This window comes from Erpetoichthys calabaricus, chromosome 9 (genome assembly GCF_900747795.2).
Source record: "Erpetoichthys calabaricus chromosome 9, fErpCal1.3, whole genome shotgun sequence".
NCBI classification, from domain to species: Eukaryota; Metazoa; Chordata; class Cladistia; order Polypteriformes; family Polypteridae; genus Erpetoichthys; species Erpetoichthys calabaricus.
The window spans coordinates 181,142,721-181,165,788 of record NC_041402.2 but is presented as its reverse complement, the minus strand read 5'-3'; the positions used below and the strand labels follow the sequence as shown (position 1 = coordinate 181,165,788).

The 23,068-nt window shown below is 38.5% G+C and overlaps 1 protein-coding gene across 1 annotated transcript; it reads left to right on the top strand.

The window, feature by feature from the left end:
• The first annotated feature begins 3,007 nt into the window (after positions 1-3,007).
• On the top strand, positions 3,008-22,827 carry arcn1a (archain 1a). The gene is made up of 10 exons (XM_028808511.2): positions 3,008-3,161; positions 5,834-6,097; positions 11,473-11,652; positions 11,741-11,946; positions 12,030-12,194; positions 12,280-12,445; positions 12,547-12,694; positions 12,861-12,972; positions 13,191-13,395; positions 22,202-22,827. Exons 1-10 carry the CDS (start codon positions 3,159-3,161, stop codon positions 22,289-22,291), a joined length of 1,539 nt encoding a protein of 512 aa, XP_028664344.1. The 5' UTR covers positions 3,008-3,158; the 3' UTR covers positions 22,292-22,827.
• Positions 22,828-23,068: the final 241 nt, after the last annotated feature.

Here is a 23,068-nt window from a genome sequence, read left to right as displayed (position 1 = left end):
CGACTGGTGGGGGCGTCACTAGTTTCACCACATATTAAGGGCTTAGCCTCCCCTCTGTGATAAAGTGGGAGGAAAAGCTGTGTGGGGAGTAGAAGGCCCCAAATGGAGTTTTTGCATGATCAACAAGCAGGAGGGAGTCACCTTTTGAGGAATGCTGTCAGAATGCAAAACAGGAGGAAAAAGGGTTGGGCTTGCAAACATGGGGGGGGGGGGGGGAAAAAAAGTTTAAATGTATTAGACAGGTGAGGGGGTGGGCTCTGATTGATCTGGGGCTGAATTCCTGAGATCAGGGCCTAAAGGCCCCTCAAAAACACCACTGGCTACGAGTGCTCCTTTTATGTTAATGACAATATACAGGCATAATGCCTCACTGAGACTGTAGCCGCCAAGTGAGAAGATTTCTGACTTTTCAGTTTTCTTTGTTTTTAGTTATTCTGGTGTACATTTGAGAGGAGGGTTTGGTGTTTGTCATAATATAATAATTACATTTACCGCACTTATGTAAAAAAGCCAAATTTCCTCCTGGGGATAAATAAATTTCTATCTATCTATCTAGACTAGATAGATAGATAGATAGATAGATAGATAGATAGATAGATAGATAGATAGATAGATAGATAGATCTTTATTGTCATTGTCACTTTTACAAAGAAACAAAGAAACTGAAGGTGCAGTCGACTCAGTGTGAGGCTTAAGAGTTAAAAAGACAAGAAGAGAGAAAATAATAACAAACCAAATAGTAATAAAAGTACTTTACAAAATATACAAATTGCACTTGTTATATATACAAATTGCACTGGTTAAATGTACAAATTACACTGGTTGACTAAAGGTCTATATTGCACATTGGGAGAATGATATGGAGCAGTTTTATTCTGAGTTCAGGGCCATGATTGCTTTTGGATAAAAGCTGTTTTTAAGGCGGTTTGTCCTGGTTTTCATTGCTCTGTATCTCTTGCCCAATGGCAAAAGCTGGAAGAGGCAATGACTGGGATGTGATGAATTCTGTGAAATGTCTATTGCTTTTTTGCTGCATCAGGAGGTGTAGATTTGTTCCAGAGTGGGGAGGTACAATCAATTGTTCTCTCCGCAGTCCTGATGACCCTGTGGAGCGCTTTCCTTTCACTATTATATAGTGCCTTTCATATCTATCTATCTATCTATCTATCTATCTATCTATCTATCTATCTATCTATCTATCTATCTATCTATCTATCTATCTATCCTTATCGAAAGCTTTGTGAAAATTAAGATAAATATCACACACACTTCTGTGATCATATCCTTTTTTTGCTTCTTCAGTTCAAACGCAATCTCCCACTTTTCACCTGTTTTTGACATGTCATAATCAATCTTCTCCTAAATATTTGCTTCTCTTTAATTTACCTGTGATGCATGTTACGCTTAAATTGATCAGCTTGATATTTTTTTTAATGTAATAAACAACATTTGCTAACTTCCAGTCCTTCCAAAAATATATGTTAAGGGTTTATAAATATGCACCCATAAGTGCCAGCACCCTATGTTTAAGACTGATGTACTCAGCTGGATCTGCAAGTGCTGCAACACAGAGACATTTGATCAGAGAATGGGTTGGGGGGGATTCTCCCCTTTGGAGCTTAGAGTGTAGCAACACACTGACAGTCAATCGAAGAGCCAGTTACCCCTTGGAGTTTCATGCACTGAGACAGGGGGGTGTGAATCATCAGGGTGGCTTTAGATACGTGAAATGCAAGCCAGTACGCTTGAAAACATTGCTGGTATGCAACAAACAGCGTCAGTATGTAACAGCTAAAACTTATGAAGTGCCAGTACTCTGTACTAGGGAAGTATTGACCCACTTGAAACCCTAGTACCCACTATCCTCCCTAAGCACTCTAGAATAAATGTTATCTGATCCCAGCTATTTGTTTGACTTCAGCCTTTTTAATCTAAGCAGCACTTCTCCCTCTACAGTTTCCCTTGTTAATAGTCCCTGCAACTTTTGGAAGGATACTAACTTCTTTTCACATTAAATATTTCAGAAATTTGTGAATTTAGAGCTTTTGCTATTTAAGGAGGTTGGGGGCATGCACTGATAGCGCGTAGCCACACCCAGCACATGACAAACCAACTGGATTGGGACCCGAGTGCAGTAGGTGACACCTCAGCACCACACTGGAACACTGTGAGGTTTTTTTTTACAGTGGCTGGAGTGCCAATCCTGCCAGCAACCCCCAAGATTTCCCTGTAAGTTGGAGGACCTGCCTGCAGGGCTGGATGCAGGTTAACGTCATACCCAAGACGAAAAAATTGCAGGTCAAGGGCCCAATGGAGTAGTCACTTCTGGGATTTACAGGATTCAAACCAACAACATTTCAATTGCCGGGGCGCAAATCCCCAGCCTCAGAACCACCATTTCAGTTTCAGTGTACTGTAATATAATTTTTGTCTTTATTTTTCCCAATACACTTGACTTCCTCATTGTCTGTTATTTTATTGCTACAATGGAAAGGAGACAAACTAAAATTGAATTGAAAGTGCAAAATGAAAGTGTTGGAGTTTCATTCTTGATTTGTTTCCACCACTAATCATTATTTACGTTCCTTGAAACAACTCTCTGACGCTGGATGTGTCACTGACGATGATGTTAAGATCTCCTGTGGTCCCTTTTCATTAACTTTCACAGTGTTCACAAAACCATTTTTTGATTCCTCGCCCACAACGTCTTTAAAATTTTCATAAATAATTACTTTGTACCTTAATTCTATATTGTCGCAATAAATAGTTTGCAATATCCAAAATACTTGATGCGACTTAAATACTCCTCGAAAGTGTGTCCGTATTCATAGCTCTTGGTCCACAATCTGGGACTATGTTCTCATGGACAGGCAAGTTAGCCAATAAGTGAACACTTCCGTCTTTAGCCTTCTATCCATTCATAAGAAGTCTTCTGTGAACGTCCCGCCTCCTCATAACAGGTTTTACCGAGTGGGCGTGTCTCAGTCTGCTTACGCGTAGAAAAAAAATCACTTCCGGTGGAGACGTGGCTCTGACGGCCATATTGGACCTGTGGGGAGTGAAACAGGCAATCGAAGACACTAAGTGCCAGCAACCATCACTTAAACAGCGTAGAAACTGAGCAGAGCACCCCGGAGCCTCTGACACACTGATTAATCATGGTAAGCAGATTGTTCGGGTGTCATTTCACGGTGTCAGAGTGGATCGAAGGTGGCTTTGCCTTGTGTTTGAAGGAGGAAATGTAGCCCTGTGACTAGCCGCGGCCTATGGATAAGTGGTTTATAGAAACCGTGGATCTGGCATGAATAGACGCTGGGTCCAGATGGCGGAGTGGTGTAAACTTGGGAAGTTGGCTTGCTGATAAAGAGAGGTAGAAGGTGTTGGGGTGGCCAAGAATGGGTGCCCGTATCCAACAGATGTTAGCATACGATTGCAAGAATCTGCTTCTACTGAGAGAACAGGAACGACCCGGTGTGTACATAATGTTTTAAGACGACCGAAATGATATCAACATTCTTCTCGCATGACGGCTGACTGTTACAAGAATCGTTCTGAAATTTTGACGACACTAAAGAGCTACTCCGAGATGGCAGGGTGAGAAGAAAGTTGTAGAGATTACTTGTGGAGATTCCTCCTGGGCTGAAGATCCAGAGGCAGTAGGATATGGCAGGACGAGACAGTTGACAGTCATTGCTATATACCAGTAGTCAAGAGTTTTAGTTTGAGCTCTTGTTAGGTTGTATTTTTGTGTCTCGTGGTCACTGTCGACTTTTATTTACAGGTGAAGAGAGACACGTAAGAACACTGGGAACTTGTATATTCCCAGCTGAACACTTAACCCTAAAGATTAATCTGTGGACTACAGACATGTTGAAAAGCTAACCAAGTCTCCCGAAGAGCATAGTCTCTGCTATTCTAATTTTACTACCAGTCAACACTTGGTAGTGTTGCAGGTGAATGGAGATCAAGACTGAGATCAAAGCAGTTTCTTACAAGTTCTTTAAGTTAGTTAAGTAAGCTTGTCAGCACCACCTTCCATTTTCCCCTCACTGTCTTTGTGTGTGTTGGGCTGAGATGCCAACATGCTGATCAGTCAGTTACTAAGGAGAGACACCTTGCGAGGTCCAATGCTCCTTCTCAACCACTCGGGTCGACTGATGAATGTCATCTGGTGATGCCACCAATGTGTGGCATCAAATCTCAGTTCAGACTTGTCTATATGTACTTGCATTTTGGTGGAACAAGCTGCCCACTTCCTTCCAAACTCTTCTTTGATGATTTTTCTGTGTACGTGATACTGGCTTAGGTTTTTTTAACTTAGGAAATGTAACTGGCATGTATTTTTTGTGCGTGTGTTAGGTTGATATACCAACATTTGATCAGTCAGTTATTAAGGACAAGCATAATTGTAAGGTTTAGGTTAATTAAGCCAAAAATTCTTTTTTCGGTTAAAATGTTTTCATCAGTGCACCAACATATGTTTTATTAAATTGTGGTAAAAGTAGTTGGTTATTTGGATCTGTGGATTTATGGAAGCTTTGGCAGAACTGGCAAGATAAGATGAACCTTTAAAATGAAGGCACAAGCTTGCAGACTTCACTGGAGCTGATCAAGCTATGTACTGGTGGAGTGGAGTACTTATTTTTTTAATTGGTTTAATGCATGAACCCAAATGAGAGAAGATGAATTAGTCTGTCAGGCGCGTTTGAATATCAATAGCTAAGTTCTCCCAAACATCTCCTCCTTATTATTTTTTTTTTTTTTTTAAAAACATCCACTACATAACTTTGTTGTTTTTACAAGTTTTCCCCCCAACTGGTTGTGTGAGAAGAGCTCCCTGGCTACTGCTTTGAATATACTTCCTATTAGTTTCCGGTGGGATCCTCATTTGCGTGCATTTCTCAATTTTGAGAATAAAACTCTATAGGATCAGGCATTGTGGCATAGTAGTTAAGACTTTGGACTTCAAACTATGGCATTGTGCATTCAAATCTCACTACTGAGACTGTGCCCATGAGGAAGTCACTTCACCTGCCTGTGCTCCAACTCGAAAACAAAAGAAATGTAACCATTTATGTCTCAATTGTTGTAACTCACCTTGGATAAAGTCTTTAGCCAAATAAGCATATGTATTATCAGGGATAGGCCCTGATTCCACCTTCAAATCACAACTAAAGAAGTTAAATTTTCTAGGCTTGATAAAGTAAGTCATGTACTTTATTGTTATGCATCTGAAATTTTCCATGCTGACTTAGGATGTAATGCTAATGAGTGAATAAGCTTGTTGATGTTGTCCACAGAGGTGAGCAGACTACTCAAAAACTAATGCCAACAATGATCACTCAAACATTTAGATACTCTTCCTTCTAAACACATTTGTTGCGTGTGTGTAATGCTAATCCCATTGTCCTGCAGGATGTGGTCCCAGAGTTTTTAAAAGGTGAAATGCCTGTTTTTTGACTTATGGTATTTAAAACCATATTGTTTGTGCTAACTTATCAATGAAGTATGCTGGCATCATGCCATATAATTCTTGGTTTGTCATAATTCTATGTATGAGTGCCAACTGATATATACAAATTATGTTTGAACTATCGGCCCTTATTATGCATTGCATTAAGATGACTGTTCAGAGTTGAGGGTTGGTTTCTTCTTTATACCTGATACCTGATACTGTCTGGATAGACTCTAACTCCCTCGGATTCTAAAATTGAATTAACTTGAGTTCAGTAATTGGATGGATGGATTCTCTGTTATAACAGTGTGTGCTATCGCTAGTCTGAAGTGACACACAGGCTGCTACTCACATCCACTATAATCGCTCCCTCCACAGGTGCTGCTGGCAGCGGCGGTCTGCACTAAGGCTGGCAAGGCTATCGTGTCACGGCAGTTTGTGGAGATGACCCGTACACGCATTGAAGGACTTTTGGCTGCCTTCCCCAAGTTGATGAACACGGGCAAGCAACACACCTTTGTGGAGACAGAAAGCGTACGTTATGTCTATCAGCCCCTGGAGAAGCTCTACATGGTGCTCATCACTACCAAGAACAGTAACATTTTAGAAGATCTTGAGACCTTGCGTCTCTTCTCCAGAGTGGTAAGTACTAGTGAACACATGAAACACTTACACAGTTTCTTTGCTGTTCTCATTTTCCTGTCTCCACATGCAATCTGTTGTCCAAGGAGTAGAGGAGTGTTTGACAACACCACATTTTTAAAAAATTCTCCAGTGCTTTCTAAATGTTTGGTTTCATATATTTGGTGGACTTTTTTCATTTTGTGTGTCAGTTTAATTAAAATTGTTTCATTTTAGTAAATTCAACATTTAAGATTGTGCATTGATTGAGATGCTGGCACATAAGATTCCTATAAAATATCAATTATTTCATGTTGATTATATATATCTTTAAATCTGCTTTATTTGGTTAATGCATTTTACAATCCTATTTAACTCACTCAACCTGCCACAGCATCAGATGTAAACAATTTAGAATAGCTCTGCTTTTTTTTTTTTTACCATAGAAAAGCACTTTATATATTTCCTGTCTTTTATCAACAGAAAAGGTTAATGTTGGTAAACAAGCTAATAACACTTTCTTGACAGTCAGTTTAGCAGACTGGTTTAATAGCCATTTATCAGGTCTGCCCATGTTAACCAGAGCTGTCTAACCCAGTTGTTCCCAACCTCGGTCCTGTGGCTGCAGGGTTTTGTTCCAACCAGCTTCTGTTTTTAATTGGACTCCTGGGCTAATTTAGTGATGTGTTATTTCCCAAGTTCTGTGTTTTGGGAACAATATAGAAGTTAGAAAACTAAGTTTGGTTTTATATATATATATATATATATATATATATATATATATATATATATATATATATATATATATATATATATATATATATATATATATATATTATTTGTATTATTTATATTTTTATATATATAATTAAAATGTACCAAGCAGTTATATGGGAATAATGCATTTTTTTCTTTTTAACAATATTTTCATCTTGATTTTCATTTTAGTTTTCTAGGTGTTCTAATTGTTTAATTAATCCATTATTTACTAATTACAGCCTTTGATTATTCAGTGGTGTTTGCCAGCGTGTCTGCTCTGCTCATTTTTAATTGCCATTAATATGATACAACTAAGGGGAAAAACTGCACAGAGAAAGGGCAAAATATAATGAAATTGTAAAAGAGAGTTAAGCATTTAAATATATAGCAAAAGCAGAAATATTTCTAAATGTCTTGTAAATGTACAAATCATGCTGCTGTGCTTTTCTGAATGTAGAATAAAAAAAAAATAATACCATCTAATTAAATGAGATCAGTGTTATCAGGTTTTTTCACTGATTAGGAATCTGGTTGGAACAAAAACCTGCAGTCACAGATGGGCCACAGGAGTGAGGTTGGGAAACACTGGTCTAACCCAAATCTTTCCCTCCAGTCTCCACAGGGATAATAAACTTGACTCTGGAACGCAAGGTTGCTATTTTAGTTTCCACTTCTGACTCTCTGCGTGAACCTGAGCAAGTTACTTAATCTGCTTGTACTTCAACAAAAAAATATATATATATGTATCTTAACAGTTGTACAGAGTCTCTGAACTTTTATGTGCTTTGACATAATGGTTGCTATGGAAAGGTTTTCTATAAAATAGCTTTGTTTTTTTTTTAGTAGAAATGGTTTGATAATGGTATTACATCCTCACAGGTATTTCTAGCCATATTCTTATGAAGAATGTGTTTTATTTTTTTTTTGTTTTTTTTTTGTTTTTTAAAGAACTTTAGAGCAATCTAGACGAGAACAGGTCATTCAGCCCAAAAAGCTTGCCAGTCCTATCCATTTATTGCTTCCAAAAAACATCGTCGAGTTCTGAAAGTCCGTAAAGTCTGTCTTTCTTCCCCACTACTTGGTAGCTTATTCCAAGTGTCTATCGTTCTTTGCGTAAAGAAAAGCTTCCTAATGTTTGTGCAGAATTTACACTTAGCAAGTTTCCAGCTGTGTCCCCATGTTTTTGATGAACTCATTTTAAAATAACAGTCTCTAAAATTTATGAAGGAAATTAGTTCAATGGATAAACACTTCAGTCATGTCACCTTTAAATCTTCTATTGCTTAAACTGTAATGGCTCAGCTCTTTTAGTCTTTCCTCGTAATTCATCCCCTGTAGCCCTGGAATCAGCCCAGTCGCTCTTCTCTGGACCTTTTCTAGTGCTGCTATGTCCATCTTGTAGCCTGGAGACCAAAACTTGACACATACCTGCAGATGAGGCCTCACCAATGTGTTATAAAGCTTGTATACCATGTGTTATACATGTTTTTATTACATGTATTTATTTGACTGTTACCCTATGTGACTTGCTAATAAAAGATGCCTATTTAAGTTGTTCCCTCAGTTACACATTTTGCAGTACTGCAAAGTTACATGAATGTCTCTTCGATCCTGACTACCATACCATTGTTTAGCTCTGAGCAATTCACGTATTTTTTTTTTTTTTTTGCGTTCCACTAAGGAACGTTTAGTCAATCTCCTGTTATATGTGCCATTTGAGTGTTCATCTCAGGAAGGAAAAAATAATAAATGGCAGGGTTTCGGCTGTAACTCTTCTTGCTTATTCTCTTTCATGTTATTTGCAATTTGCTAAAAAACTGAAAGAGAATTCTCTGGAGAGGGTACACTTTAACTGGACGTAGTTCTAGAATTAAAATGTAACCAGAGTGCAGTAAAGAAAACATTTTTGCATATATGTCATTTTTTTTAAGCTCCAGGATACAGTTGAATATCAAAGTCAAATTACACAGAAATGGTTTGGGATGGTGAAATGACCTTCTTTTTACTTGTTTTTTTTTTCTCTTGAAAGAGCTCTGTATAAGATAGACAAAACTTGTTCTTTTATGCATGCACCATTTGGTGTAACACATGGGCACAACCACATTTTGGACTTTTAAAATAAACATGTATTGCAGAGCATTTTTTGAAATTGTAGAATGTTTTAAATGGTGTTATGTAAGCATACTCTTACCTTGCTATTTTTAATTTCAGTGCTTATTCTACGAGTGAGGCTTTGAAAACTTATTTGGACACTTTTTGTGTGGGGTTTACACTCTCATCCCCCCCAAACCCCGTATCACAGTGGGGTAATCTCTCCATTCTCTCTCTTTTTTTTTTTTCTGCCACTTCCGAAAGATACGTAGAATAGGCTGTAAATATGAGTGAGTTCTCCCTGTAATCAGCTGGTGTGCACCATCTAGGAATGATGGTTTCTACTTGTGTCTAATGCTCTGGGATCTGAATCCTCGCCTAACAACTCTTTTGAATTAAGTGGGTTTAGAAAATAAATAGAGTGGTGTTAAATGTTCACTTTAAATTTTTTGTGTGATTCATTAGGGGAATGTGTCACATTTACATAACCTTTACTGGTGAAACTGTCTGTTTCTATCTCTGACTAGCCTCCTCGCTCTCTGGTGCAAGATCATTTGAGACTGTCAGAGCACTTCTCTACTTTCTTGCTGCATTCACATGCAATAAATCTGAGTTGTCTAGTCATAAATACCACATGAATGCTTGATGAACCCTGAATTATAATTTGGGTAAAACAAAACTACTGTTATTGTCAGAGTTGTGGCATTATGCTAACCATTCAACTTAGTCAATGAGGTAGATGGCTCAGAATGCCATTTTTTGATATATATACACAATTTTGCTCTTAATCTCCACAAAAACACCATTTACCTTGAATTTTTTTTTTCCCCTCGACCAGAAACCCACATGACCACATGTGGGAAGGTGAAACGTCACAACTCTGAGCTTCTAATAGTCTGAGCATATTAAAACAGCATGTGCACCCTATATTCATATTTGGACATATTTATGCAGTATTGTGTCAAAGGAGCAACCTTCATTGGACAGCGGATCATTTAATTTGACCAGCCACTCTTAAGATGCATGTTTTGGAACATTTTGATTCACCAAAGTAAAATGCATACATGATGTCTGCACAATGATGAGGCCAAGGATACATGTCAAGACTTCAGTGTTGCAGTCTCATCATCTGAAACCACTCATGTGCCCTCCCCATACCCAGTAATATTTTCACCAATTAATAAGAAATCAATGAGGAAAAACAGAAATTGAGAATAGATTTTTTTCAGCTTTTTGCACTGATCTCATGATTTCTGACTGTTTTGCAAGTTATTTGTGATGAACTGTTTTTCAGTATTTTCCACTTCCATATAAAATCAATCTTTTTATTGAGTTGTTCTCCTTCCTGAAGCATTGCTCTCTCTCTTTTTTTCTCATTTTTTTTCCCTCAGATTGAATTAATCAAGCCTGCAAAAACGTGATAAGTCATCCAGTTAACAATGAAATTTACAACCAACTAGCAACCCATTCTTCTCTAATGTCTTCAGGGTTGCAGATAGTAGACGGCAAGCTAGGACTGAACTGTAAAGCAACTCCAGAGCTATCACATTGCTATTAACATTCTTCTGAATTGTAAGAAAATTGGGCAAATCTTCATGCTAACAGGAAATAAAGCATGAACCTAAAAATTAAAGATGTCATCTGTATTTAAATTCTCAACTTTGGTTTTAATGTTGTCCCGCAATATTCTTTAAAACATGAGGTCTGGATGAAAACTTGGACACCTCAGGTTTTATAAAAAGATAGACATTTGCTCAGATTTAGCATAGTAAAGTGTATTCGTTCCTTCCTCTGCAATTTTACAATTACAAAAGCATAAAATCTTTAATATGTTGTCATTGTGCTAAATTCTTTCCTTGCACTGCTAACATGTAAGCTCAAATTCTTTTTTTCACTCATTTCTTACCTGGTGAGACTTCCACTCCTCCAGGCAGCTATTTTCTCTGCCTTTTAACTGTGAACTCCTAGAAGTCTGGGATTGGGTACCTAGATTGCATTTTAATTTGGAGTGAAATATGTATAGGAGCCTCTAGCTGTCTTTCCAAAGCTATGTCACTTAAATGATTAGACTTCTAAACACTCCTCTGGGAAGACTATGTGTAAATTGTCCTCAGTCCAAGCACTATCTTGCTGTGCGTCATTGTGGATCACCTGAATTAAGAATGCCTGTTTCTCCCCCAGCCCCCCACTCCATGTTGCAGTGAAGGAACCTTGGAGCCAAAGTCCCAGTTTGGTAGTAAAACAGCAATGGCATCTGCCTCCGAGTCAAAAACGAATGCTAAGTGTGAAGCGTCCAGTAGATGTTGTGATTAGTTTATTAAGCAGAGCTCATTGAATCAGCTTAATGCCACTCCCAGAGAGAATCTCTTCTTTTACTTGCTTTAATGTACTTTATCAGCTGGCACTTAGACAAACCACATTTTATCATAACACTCAGTTCTTTTCTCTTACCCTCACCCCAGTACATTGTCATTCTACTTGTGTAATCTGCTATATTGGTGACTTCTCATTATTTAACCTTTCTCCTGTTTCATCCTTCTGCCCAGATACCAGAATATTGCCGTGTGCTGGAAGAGACAGAAATATCGGATCATTGTTTTGATCTCATTTTTGCCTTTGATGAGATTGTTGCACTTGGATACCGGGAGAATGTAAATCTAGCACAGATCCGCACATTCACAGAGATGGATTCCCATGAAGAGAAAGTGTTCCGTGCAGTGCGTGAGGTAATAGACCTGATTTGCCCATTATTTATAAATTGGCACTGTGTGATTAAAGCCTCACCCCGTCTTTCAACTGACTCACTCCCTTCAGACACAAGAGCGTGAAGCCAAGGCTGAAATGCGCCGTAAAGCCAAGGAGCTGCAGCAGGCTAGACGGGATGCAGAGAGGTCAGGAAAGAAGGCCCCAGGGTTTGGAGGATTTGGTAACTCTGCAGTATCCAGCAGCAACAACACCTCAATCATTGCAGATACACTCATGGAACCAGAGAAGCCCAAAGTAACTCCTGTTCCTGTCAGGTAGGTTATGTCAATTTGTAAATATACAAAGCAGGGATCAGTAGCAAATTTCTTATGTCATACCTGACCTTTTCTTCCTCAAGACCATCTGGTCCCAGCAAAGCCCTAAAACTTGGAGCCAAGGGGAAGGAAGTAGACAACTTTGTTGACAAGCTGAAATCCGAAGGTGAGACAATTATCCTATCAGGATCGGGGAAGAGGCCCTCTGAAGCCGCCAAAGTGCTTTCACCTCCTATAAACATGGAAAGGTAAGCTGCCTTTAGTGATCATTTTGCACTGATCATCTTGATTAGCTGAGCAGCCTGGCTAGATTCCCTTTTTATCTACCTAAAGCACACACCTGAAGATAGAGGAGAAAATTTCACTTACCTGTGGAAGAGATGGAGGACTACAAAACATGGAAGTTCATGGCATGATAACACTCCGGGTATCGGATGAAAAGAGTGGTCGTATCCGTGTGCATGTAGATAACGGTGACAAGAAGGGTATCCAGTTGCAGGTAAGCACATCCTATGAGTGCATATGCTGTAACACTCTGACATAGCTACAGTGTGTCCTTTACAAGTGGTCACCTGTGATGTGTCGCTTTCTTTTAATTAGACTCATCCAAATGTAGATAAGAAGCTGTTTACTTCTGAGTCACTCGTCGGTTTAAAGAATGCAGACAAATCCTTCCCTCTTAACAGTGATGTGGGTGTACTCAAATGGAGGCTACAGACCACCGATGAGTCTCTCATACCCCTTACCAGTAAGTTTTGTATGTTTCCGCAAATGTTTTTGGTGGTTCAAGACACTTCACCTTCTCTATTAAATACTGAATAGGAGTAGAGAAGTGTAATTGTCTATTGCTTTCAAGTTTCTGGTGCTATATGCAGATTATCTTAATTTATACCCTTTTGCCCATTTGTCTACAGTAAACTGCTGGCCATCTGAAAGTGGTAGTAGTACCTGTGATGTCAACATAGAGTATGAGCTACAGGAGGAGAATTTGGAACTTAACGATGTGGTCATCAGTATCCCAGTGCCGTGAGTCTTTGGAGATTGTATGGGGGTGGGGGTCTTTGTAATTTTGATCTATACCTCCTCATGCTATCACTAGATGCCTTTCTAATGTCTAGATTTACTATGCTTGACTTGCAGCAGGGCTTACTTTTGTTCCATTCATTTTTTCTTTCCTCAGAAGATCTACATAGTTGTCCTTTGTTCATTTTTGCATTTTTTTTTTTTTTTTAATCTATAAAAAGGTCTGGTGTTGGTGCTCCTGTCATTGGTGACTTGGATGGCGAATATCGGCATGACAGCCGACGAAACATTCTCGAGTGGTGTCTGCCTGTCATTGATGCAAAAAATAAGTCCGGCAGTTTAGAATTTAGCATTGCTGGCCAGCCCAGTGATTTTTTTCCTGTCCACGTCTCCTTTGTGTCCAAGCGCAACTTCTGTGATATACAGGTGAGTCATGGTAGTTCTAATGCTGTCATCCTATGGTTTAATGCAACAAATTTCTACATGGACTACTGAAGATCCCAGAGTATTTTCTCTGTAAAACTACTGGTTAGAAAAGCATGTTTTTCATTGTATTCCTGGATCCATACCTCTGTTGCCCAACTGTCATTGCTCTTGACCTTCATTCTTTATATTCTGGGTAGCAAGCCGACATGGCTACTTCAATGCATTTTTCAGACAGAGCCCAGCTGGCACCACTTTGGCATCTGACTTCACTTGGTGTTTTAGGAGTGGTTCTCTTTGATTAATTTGAAATAATTATGGTTATTTGTAGATTGTTTAGTTCTGTGGAGTTCCCTGTTAGACAGAATTGCTGTGGTTAGTCTTACCCTGTCAAGAACACACATCTACAGACAACGTAGTTCTAAGTCATATCGAGGAACTCAAGCCCTAGTACCACACCAAACTCATAATCCTGGACGTTTTGACATTGTTTCCACCTTTTCAAAGTGGGATATACATTTGCATTTTATAATTTGCAATTTTTTGAAAATGGGCAATAAATGCACTGGACATGTCAGTTTAATTCCCTAAGTAAGCTACATTTTATTCATTTGGATGCTGAGATGTTTTTAGACATACCTCTGAAAAACATGAGGAAATTTTTAATAGAAATGTTTTATAATTATAAGTCAGATTTTACTGTCTTTTTTCAATTACTACAACTACTCATTTTTTATTGCGCTTTTGCATAGTGAACAAGCACAGATGCATAGTACAGCTGTTTTATGTTTTCTTATTGGAACACAAGAAGAATACATGACCTGCTTAAGATCACACTACGAGTCAGAGACAGAAACTGAAACAGCGATATTCATGTTTACAGTCAAGTTCCTTAGCCACTACACCATGCGACCAGTATCCATAGCAGTCCGTCTTTATTTTTATAAAACACCACAAGGAGCTTTACAGGTTTCACAAGTTTACTGCATAATATATAATTAACAATTGATCAGTCTAGTGTTTTTAATACACAGGGAGGAACTTTGAAGTGTATATGACAGGTTTCGCACAGTGAAATGTCAAAAGGATTTTTATAAATTAAGCATAGATATAATATAACATTACATAATGGCATAAATAGATTTTTATGTTTCTTTGTTAATCATTGTAGTTAACATGGATCAAGGTCAGTTATAAAACACACCTGCCAAAAAGGCATATAAAGTAACAGAAAAGGATGAACTGAAACTGTAGACCTGAGCACAGATTGTGTTTTAATAAATGTAAAGTTACCACAAGCTCCTTGAAGTCCAGTAACCAGGAGTACATCTTTCAACCTAAGACGGCTTGATTAATCAAACAGAAGTTAGCCATCTGGTATGTTTGCTTTGCATATTTTAGTTCCAGGGGTGGGGCAGTTTAAAAAGGCAATGTTAATTGTTGCTTTTCCATCTATGACCATTTTGATAATTTGCCTTTTATATCACATGTGAAAAGTCAAGCAAAATGACACCTTTTATTGGCTAACTAAAAAGATTACAATAAGAAAGCTTTCGAGGCAACATCTTGCCTGATTGCCTCGAAAGCTTGCTTATTGTAATCTTTTTAGTTAGCCAATAAAAGATGTCATTTTGCTTGACTTTTCACTACATTCATAATGGCTAACATGGTACAACACCCTAGTACTATATAACGTGTGGCAAATTCATGAATGTTTTCTCAAACTGACAAATGACAAATTGAGTCCTTCCCATATGTGTTTCCACTGCACAATAGTAAATTGACATCCTGTCATTCTTTGTAGCTACAGTAATTATTTGGGTTATTGCAGTCCCTGTTTCCTACTGGAGCCATTAATATTTACATAGTCTCTCCATTTTAATGTACTTCCATACATTAACAAAACAAATTCATTTTAAAGTTGGTGTTACATAGCATCCATCCATCCATTTTCCAACCCGCTGAATCCAAACACAGGGTCACGGGGGTCTGCTGGAGCCAATCCCAGCCAACACAGGGCACAAGGCAGGAACCAATCCCGGGCAGGGTGCCGACACACACAAACACACCCACACACCAAGCACACACTAGGGACAATTTAGAATCGCCAAACCACCTAACCTGCATGTCTTTGGACTGTGGGAGGAAACCAGAGCGCCCAGAGGAAACCCACGCAGACACGGGGAGAACATGCAAACTCCACGCAGGGAGGACCCGAGAAGCGAACCCGGGTCTCCTGACTGCGAGGCAGCAGCGGTACCACTGCACGTGCCGCCCCTGTTACACAGCAAAAACTAACATATCACAGATTTTTTTACAAACCTGTTTCTTGTTAAAAATGTTGCATTTTTAACTAACTTGGTGTTAACCTAATGTTTGGACTAGGGGACAGCTAAACATACTTTAAGTATGTTTTAAATTTTAAACAAATTATATACATGTGACCAGTTTATCAAATACTCTGCCTTTAGGGCAAGATTGTCAGATATTTGACTCCAGGACAGCATGAACTCTTCAGGTGATGCATTAAAAGTGTCATGCCGGGATTCTGGTCAGTGTTGACAAAGGTGTGTTCTTCAGTTGTTGTCTTGCTGTAGAAGACAACTGTATTTAGCAGAATCCACTATCATATTACTGAAACTACCCTTGAGTTTTCCTAGTTATTGTAGTAGAGCATATTGCCGTGATGATTTTCATGAGTAAACAGTGCACAAAATTGGATGCTTTTCATTGTATCCTGTTGTCAAGTTACTTGGTCATTTGTGAAAAGTCTAGAAGAGTTTCTGTTTCTAGCAGAGTCGTGTTGGCACACCTGGCACTCAGTAAATTACTGTCTTCAAAGCTGCTTAAAGCTTGCTTTAAATTATGCACATTGCTTGGATATTAACTTGATAAAAGGGTAGAAGGTCAAAGTGCAAGGTAACAAATGCAGAGATACATATGTACCATAATAAACAAAGTTGGGAGAAACACTATACACATAGCTCAAATGAAGAGAGACATCCATATGCTGATATGAACGATGGCAGATGGCAGTTGAGATGGGCATATCTAGATTGGACATAGGAATTGGAGGTATGGTCAAAAAAACATCTTAAGTTATAATTAGAAATTCATATTGTTTCGATAAATACTGGAATGATGTTATTTGTATGTACTTTTCAGAATGAAACATGCTTTTTGACATGCAACATGTGTGTGTTAATAATGAATTATGCACACAGGTGCACCTCTTTTTAACTGTCAAAATGCTTATTTTCACTCTTCCTCCCACTAGTGGATTGATTTTTATCTTACCATCTTAAATTGTACCGGGGTCTAAGCAGTATCCTTAAAAGGATTAGGCACACTTATTGCTCGCATTTAACCTACAACTTTGTACACTGTGACATTACCTAAATGCCTGACATCATTTTCTGGAATTTTCCAAGCTGTTTACAGGCACAGTTGACAACATGCATATTAACTGACCCATTGGAATTGTGAAATAGATAGTAAAAAATGAAATAATCTGCCTGTGAACATTGTTGGAAAAAAATTACTTTTGCCCTGCACAAAGTCGATGTCTTAAAAGATGTGTTAAAATATGTAGAACGGTCGTAAAGTGAGTTTTAAAGACTTCACCCAAACTATATGGAAACTTCTAACTTCACTTGTATGCTGTAAATATAAATTTGAGTTTAAATAATCTGAGAGTTTTCAGGTGAAGAATATAGTACAGAAGTTCTAAGATGAGATTGTTGTACTCGATAATCATGGCACCGGTGAGTGGTAATGTGCTGTATGTTGATTAGCACATGCAAGTAAAAATGTCATTGTACTCTACACACATGGCATTAACAACCCTGTAAACATATGAATGTTTGACACTGTGTCCAAAATTTACAATAATAATAGAAATAAGGGGACAAATACTTTCTAACAGTAGTAATCCTTCACTCATATTGTGTTTTTATATGTTGAGAAATTAATTAGCAGAACTGTGCATGTACTATACACCTATATTTAAATATAGAGTAGCTAAAATGACAGTTACTAGAGATTTTTTTTTTTTTTTTTTTTAAACACATTTTAAATTATTATGTCTGTGTCCTCCACATATCTCGTGCTAAGCAATATTAAAGTCCAAAAATATACTGCAGTTGTCAGAATTTGATAGTAATTCACACCATAATTATATATATATATATATATTCTGCCATCTGTGTTGTTTTTGTTCCCCCTCTCCACACACACTTTAACTCTTTTTTTCATTTCATATTTTTATTAACATCTATACTGAATTTTGTCATTATTTAAATTTTCCAGATAGATTTGGTGTGTATTTCATTTGAGCCACAAAACTCATTTTTGGTTGATTATTGAGTAGTTTGCTATAGGTATTAAGAGAGCTAAATCAGATTTTAGTGTTTTCCTGACTTTTTTTTTTTCCCTCATAGCAAACATGTAATTAGCTTGTTTCCACACCCTGTTTGCACTACACTGCACTTTTAAGCAAAATTTTTGAATTTTCAAAAAAAGAACTCATTTTGAACTTAATAAGCAGAGAAACCAAGGGCAGGGCTGAGTTTGAATCTCCAGGTCCTAGCATACCCAGAATAGCAGAATGCCTGGAGGAAACCAACCAAACCCACATCTCGTTCATTCAAACACACAAAGTTGAAATTTATAATCGGACCATCATGTTTCTTTGTTACCTTAAAACGACGTGTGAAGTCTGGCAACATTATTTTTTTTTTTAAGTTGCAAAAGTTCTTAATATTGCTGTACTCACTTTGTTTTTGGCAATTTTTAACTTTGAACTATGGTGACCTACGGCAAATTTCTTTTCATGTACTTGTAAAACCAGAAGATGAAAATGTCAATCAGCCTGAAAGGATAGTGGCAAAGATGTACTTAAAATAAAAAAAAAAAAACACTAAAGCAGAGGAACCAAAACTGTCTATAGTGGTATTCATTTTCTTTTTATTACTACTCATTCTAACTGAAACTGTTAAAGAGTTAAAATTTCTAACTAAGCCCTGATCTTCTGACACACTGCCATTTTGCACAACACACCAGCACCCACCAAAGCCATCAGCAGTTAGTAGTTTGACGGTGACTGGATTGGAGCATCTGCAGCTGCAGTTGTTAAATTTAGAAGAGGACCCAAAATGGGGGTGGGGGGAGTGGGTATCTGGTAGACTTGAATAACTAACTAACCAATTGACCACTGCATTGGCAATATCCTGAATTTATCTTTCATTTATAGTAATGTCCGAGTCTGAATGAAAACTACACTCATTTGTTTAGAGGTGAAGTAACAGTTTGCTGTCATGTGCAGTCCAGATGAAATTTAAGTAAAATTCAGCATGCCTGAGTGCTTTGTGGCATTCCTCAAGATAACAAGTTTTGTCAGTTGCTAAGAGTACGGTCGTAAAAAAAAAAAAAAAATGCTGTTGTAAAATGCTTCTATTAATATACAGTATATATAGTACAGTAACACCACCAACACAGTGTTCATCCAGATTCAGTTAAAATGTGGTGGCATGCCTTTTGAGCTAGCAGCTGACAAATGATTAGCTTCATTAGCACAGTACACTACCCTAGATAGATGTAGATTTTACCCTTGGCTTTTGCTTTATTGTGAATTAAAGCAAGTGGGGTTTGGGTTGACTGTGCTAAATATAGAAAATTCTGCAGAAACCATCCACACCAGCTTCACAAAGATTTGGCTACTATTCAGAGTCACTGGGGGCCAGAGCCTAGCCTGGCACTAAACTGAGACTCTGGTTTAATCTAATGCACACACCCTTAAACGCTCTGGGCCATTTTGTAGTCTTTAGTTAACCTACCGCAATTTCTCTAGGATGTGGGAAGAATAAACGAGACCCAGAAGGTGAAAGTTTTCACAGGCATGAGTGAAATGTTCAGACCCCACACTGTGAGTTAATTTAACATTATTTCAATGCAGTCCCCTTCAGCTGTAAGACCAAAGAGCCAGCAACTTTGTTTCTTTGAATAAAGGCCAATTATTGAACCAGAGTTCCCTTGTTATATGTCATGTATGGGAAGTTTACCCTGTGCATCAACAGGTCGCTACCCCCGAGTATGGACAAGATTAAATGCCACGTGAACATCCCACATTTTTGGTAGCAGGTTAGAGTGAAGTGATCACAGCTGGATGTCCACAGTGGCTGCAGGTTTTTGTTACAGGCACTTTATTCATTAGTCACCAGTTAATGTGGCCAATAGATTTATTTTGTGTTCATTTTAATTTACTTTTTTTTTTTTCCTTCAAAATCCAGCAGCCAAACAGTGAGATACAAAGCAAACCAATAGATGTCCAGCTAACTCTGGGGGTGCAAACAGTCCTGGAGAGCCACCAGTTTCACTCCAACCAGTCTCTTAGCTGTAATTGTACCCCATTATTTGGTTCTTTGGGTAATTAATGTTCTCATTCTGCCATTTCTAAAGCTGATTTTTCTTGTTTTTGATGCCCATCATCCAAATGCTTTGCAGACCACATCAGATACAGACATTCACTTTCTTTTCAACCATTTTATTGAGACATTTACAGTGACAGATATTAAAAACACTGGTACAAATGGGGATACAATTTAGCCTGGTCATCAGTTTGGTAGCTGGTTACAGAAAAAAATGAACCGGTTAAAATCAAGGCAATGTACAGTAGTATATTCCATTAGCATTGATACTCATAGAGACCTTGTTGTCACCTGTACAGTGAAATTCTTGTTTGCATGTGCTAATCAAAATGCAACTCCTTGCCACTCACTGGCCCAATTGATTAGTGAGTGTAACTGCTTTGAAACATCTGACTTCCTGACCTGAAAAATGTGAAAACAAATTTGTATACCAGTAGTGTTGCATTACATAAGCAGTACCATCATACAATATATATCTATAGCTAGACCTCTGGAAGTTTTAATGCTCATATCATCATAGCAAGTAGGTGGTGAAGAATCTAATTCTCCTGTGGTGTAAAAACAACATCTTAACCAAATGTGCTTTCTGATCAGACATGTGTTCTCATACTGTTTATGTTCATATCGTATTGAGTGCATGTCATCAGTCATTACATTGTACAGGGTGGTGCAGGGAAACTGAAATTTTGGAACTAGGCGTTGGAGACCCTGGGGTGTCGGCAGTTGTTTGGAACCAATGCAACCTCTTTTAGAACCCCTTGCCATTAGTTATAATGGAGCAGTGGAGTAGTGCGCAATGAGCATTCGCTGTGAAAGCCTTTTATAAGAATGAAGATCGCATGACTGCTGTGGAAAGGGAATTTCGGCGTCATTACTAGTTGGGACATCATGATCGTGTCCCATCTGCTCAACATGGGTGTGTAATTTCGAAGAAAAGAGGAGGCTTAAAAAAGCATTCCACAGATGGAGCTGCTTCGCATACTCCCAGACAATCGATGGCAGCTATTCAACTATTGTTTGGAAGTCGCGTTATTTCATGCAACGATGACATTCCATGGCCTCAGAGATCCCCAGATCTCACTGTTTGTGATTTTTTTTTTTTTTTTTTCTCTTTTTCTCTGTGGGGACATCATAAAAGCAAAATGTAACGCAGACACGTCATGCAACCATTGCTGAAGTAAAAAGGAGGATTGAAGAGGAAATCGCTGGAATTCCTCTTGACGTGTTATGTTGTGCAATGCAGAATTCCACAACAGGCTGTCAGAATATGTACAGAGAAGTGGACACCACCTTCATGATTTCTTCAAAACCTAAAATGAATATTGATTACCATCATTAATTGCATATCCTGTACAATACATTTCATCATTAAATGTATTTTGTAATGTGTTTGTTCGTGCATTGAACATCAATTGAAAGTTTCCCTGTGCCACCCTCTAAAATGGCTTTCATAGTGTGTGTGTGTTTTGTCAGCCATTTCATGTGGCTACTAATTTAGAAAGAATCCGGAACAAAACCCGACAGCCATTGTCTTCTTCCATGAACCAATTTTGACTCCTTGGATCACACAGTCCAGTAAAATAACAGGTTAGCATGTATTTAGTTCAAAATCGGATAGCCACTTAAGACAATCCTGCTGTGTGCCATCACTTGCATACCCTCATCTACGTAATCTTGCATGAAGTGGTGGGACCCAGAAGGGCACTTCACAGGGCTCCAAAGTTCAGGTCCCATTCAAATTAAATTTTTCTGTTCTTTGAGAAATAGGGCTGTACAGTGAGACATTAGAACAGTCATGTGTGACCTTCTGTCTTAATCCTGAACCACACCATGAGCAGAACAGAGTTGCTGAAGAGAGTCTAGTCTCATAAAATTAAAGCTGAGGGACTTTTGAATTGTAAGCCACAGCAAATAGGAGACATTTGCAGGCTTAGTGTTTTTGTTTTTCATATTTTTAGCTTAAAAAAAAAAAAAACCAGGATGACTAGAAGTAGATTTTGATGCTGCAATGCCTGCAGGTGTAGGCACCCGCGCTATGATGGGACATCAGTAGTTTGTAACCGAGGATGGACTTGGGCAAGTGCGGACATAACAGCAACTTCAGGTGTAAAAAGTGCAAAGTGCATATTTGGTGAAAGAAAAGCCTCAACAGTGATAACTAGCAGAAGAGTGAGAAGAAGTACCTGACATCTTAAATATTAACTCAGCCAAGTCTATAAAAATGGCGTGCAGTGTTGGTCTCAGTAACATATTCAGCACACTTTATGTCCGTTCTGGTGGTTTAAAGTGAGTTTCTTTTATACACAGTAATCTTGTTGAATTAGTTTGTGTCTGCAGGCTCCCGATTCTTATTTGTATTTTAATATCTTGTCTCTTAATTGCAGGTCTCCAAAGTGACTCTTGTCGACTCAAATGATGCAGTGAAATTTTCTACAGAGACTTCATTTATGGTGGAGAAATATGAAATACTGTAAACACAAAGAGACCAAAAATTTGAAAAAAAAAGAAAAGAAAAAAATGAAGCAGCTGACTATCTCTGTCTCGGTGGACACATTTGTAAGCAGCCAGTACTGGACTGGACCAGGGACCTCCTGGTGTGGTATTTTTTTTTTCCCCCCCTTTCGGGAGAGCTTTGGTTTCACGGAAGTGGATGAGACCCTCATGGATTGCTGAGTGCTGCTTTTGTTGAGTGGGAGGAGACATGGCCCTCAGCAATTCAGAGGCCCTTCTTCTGTCTGATGCCTCCTCCCAGTGGCTCCTGCCAGGAGGACAAGACCGAGTCTGAGGAGTTAGTGTTCTTCCCCCATATCCCTTCTTGGCAACCCCCTCGCACCTCTGGTCTGGGTGGCTGCATGTTTTGACCCCTGGTGAGTTGGGGACATTTTTAGGATTTTCTTTTCGTGGGAGATCAGCTTCCTGTACAAATTGTTAGAGGATGACATGACATTCCAGTGTAAAGATGAATAAATAAAAGTTCTTTAAGTGATTAAAGTGTATTATAGTAAAAGAAGCACGTGTGTCTATCTGCGTGGCATCTGTTGTTGATTTGGATGGCGTATAAAGAAGCTCTTGACCTTCATTTGTGAAGGCTTTGTTGCCATGGGTCTCCTTTAGTGCAGTTCCCTCTTTGTCTTCAACTTTGCAGTGTCCTCCCCATTTTAACCCATCCAACCGATTTTGGCATCCGTGCAGGCAAAGCAGAAAGTGGTCCTACTGTAAAAAGTGTGATGCACCAGAGCCATTAGTGCTGC

Coding starts and splice junctions, on each gene's coding strand:
- arcn1a (XM_028808511.2), top strand. Junction 6,098..11,472: donor TGCGTCTCTTCTCCAGAGTG/GTAAGTACTAGT, acceptor CCTTCTGCCCAG/ATACCAGAATATTGCCGTGT. Junction 13,396..22,201: donor GCAACTTCTGTGATATACAG/GTGAGTCATGGT, acceptor TCTTAATTGCAG/GTCTCCAAAGTGACTCTTGT.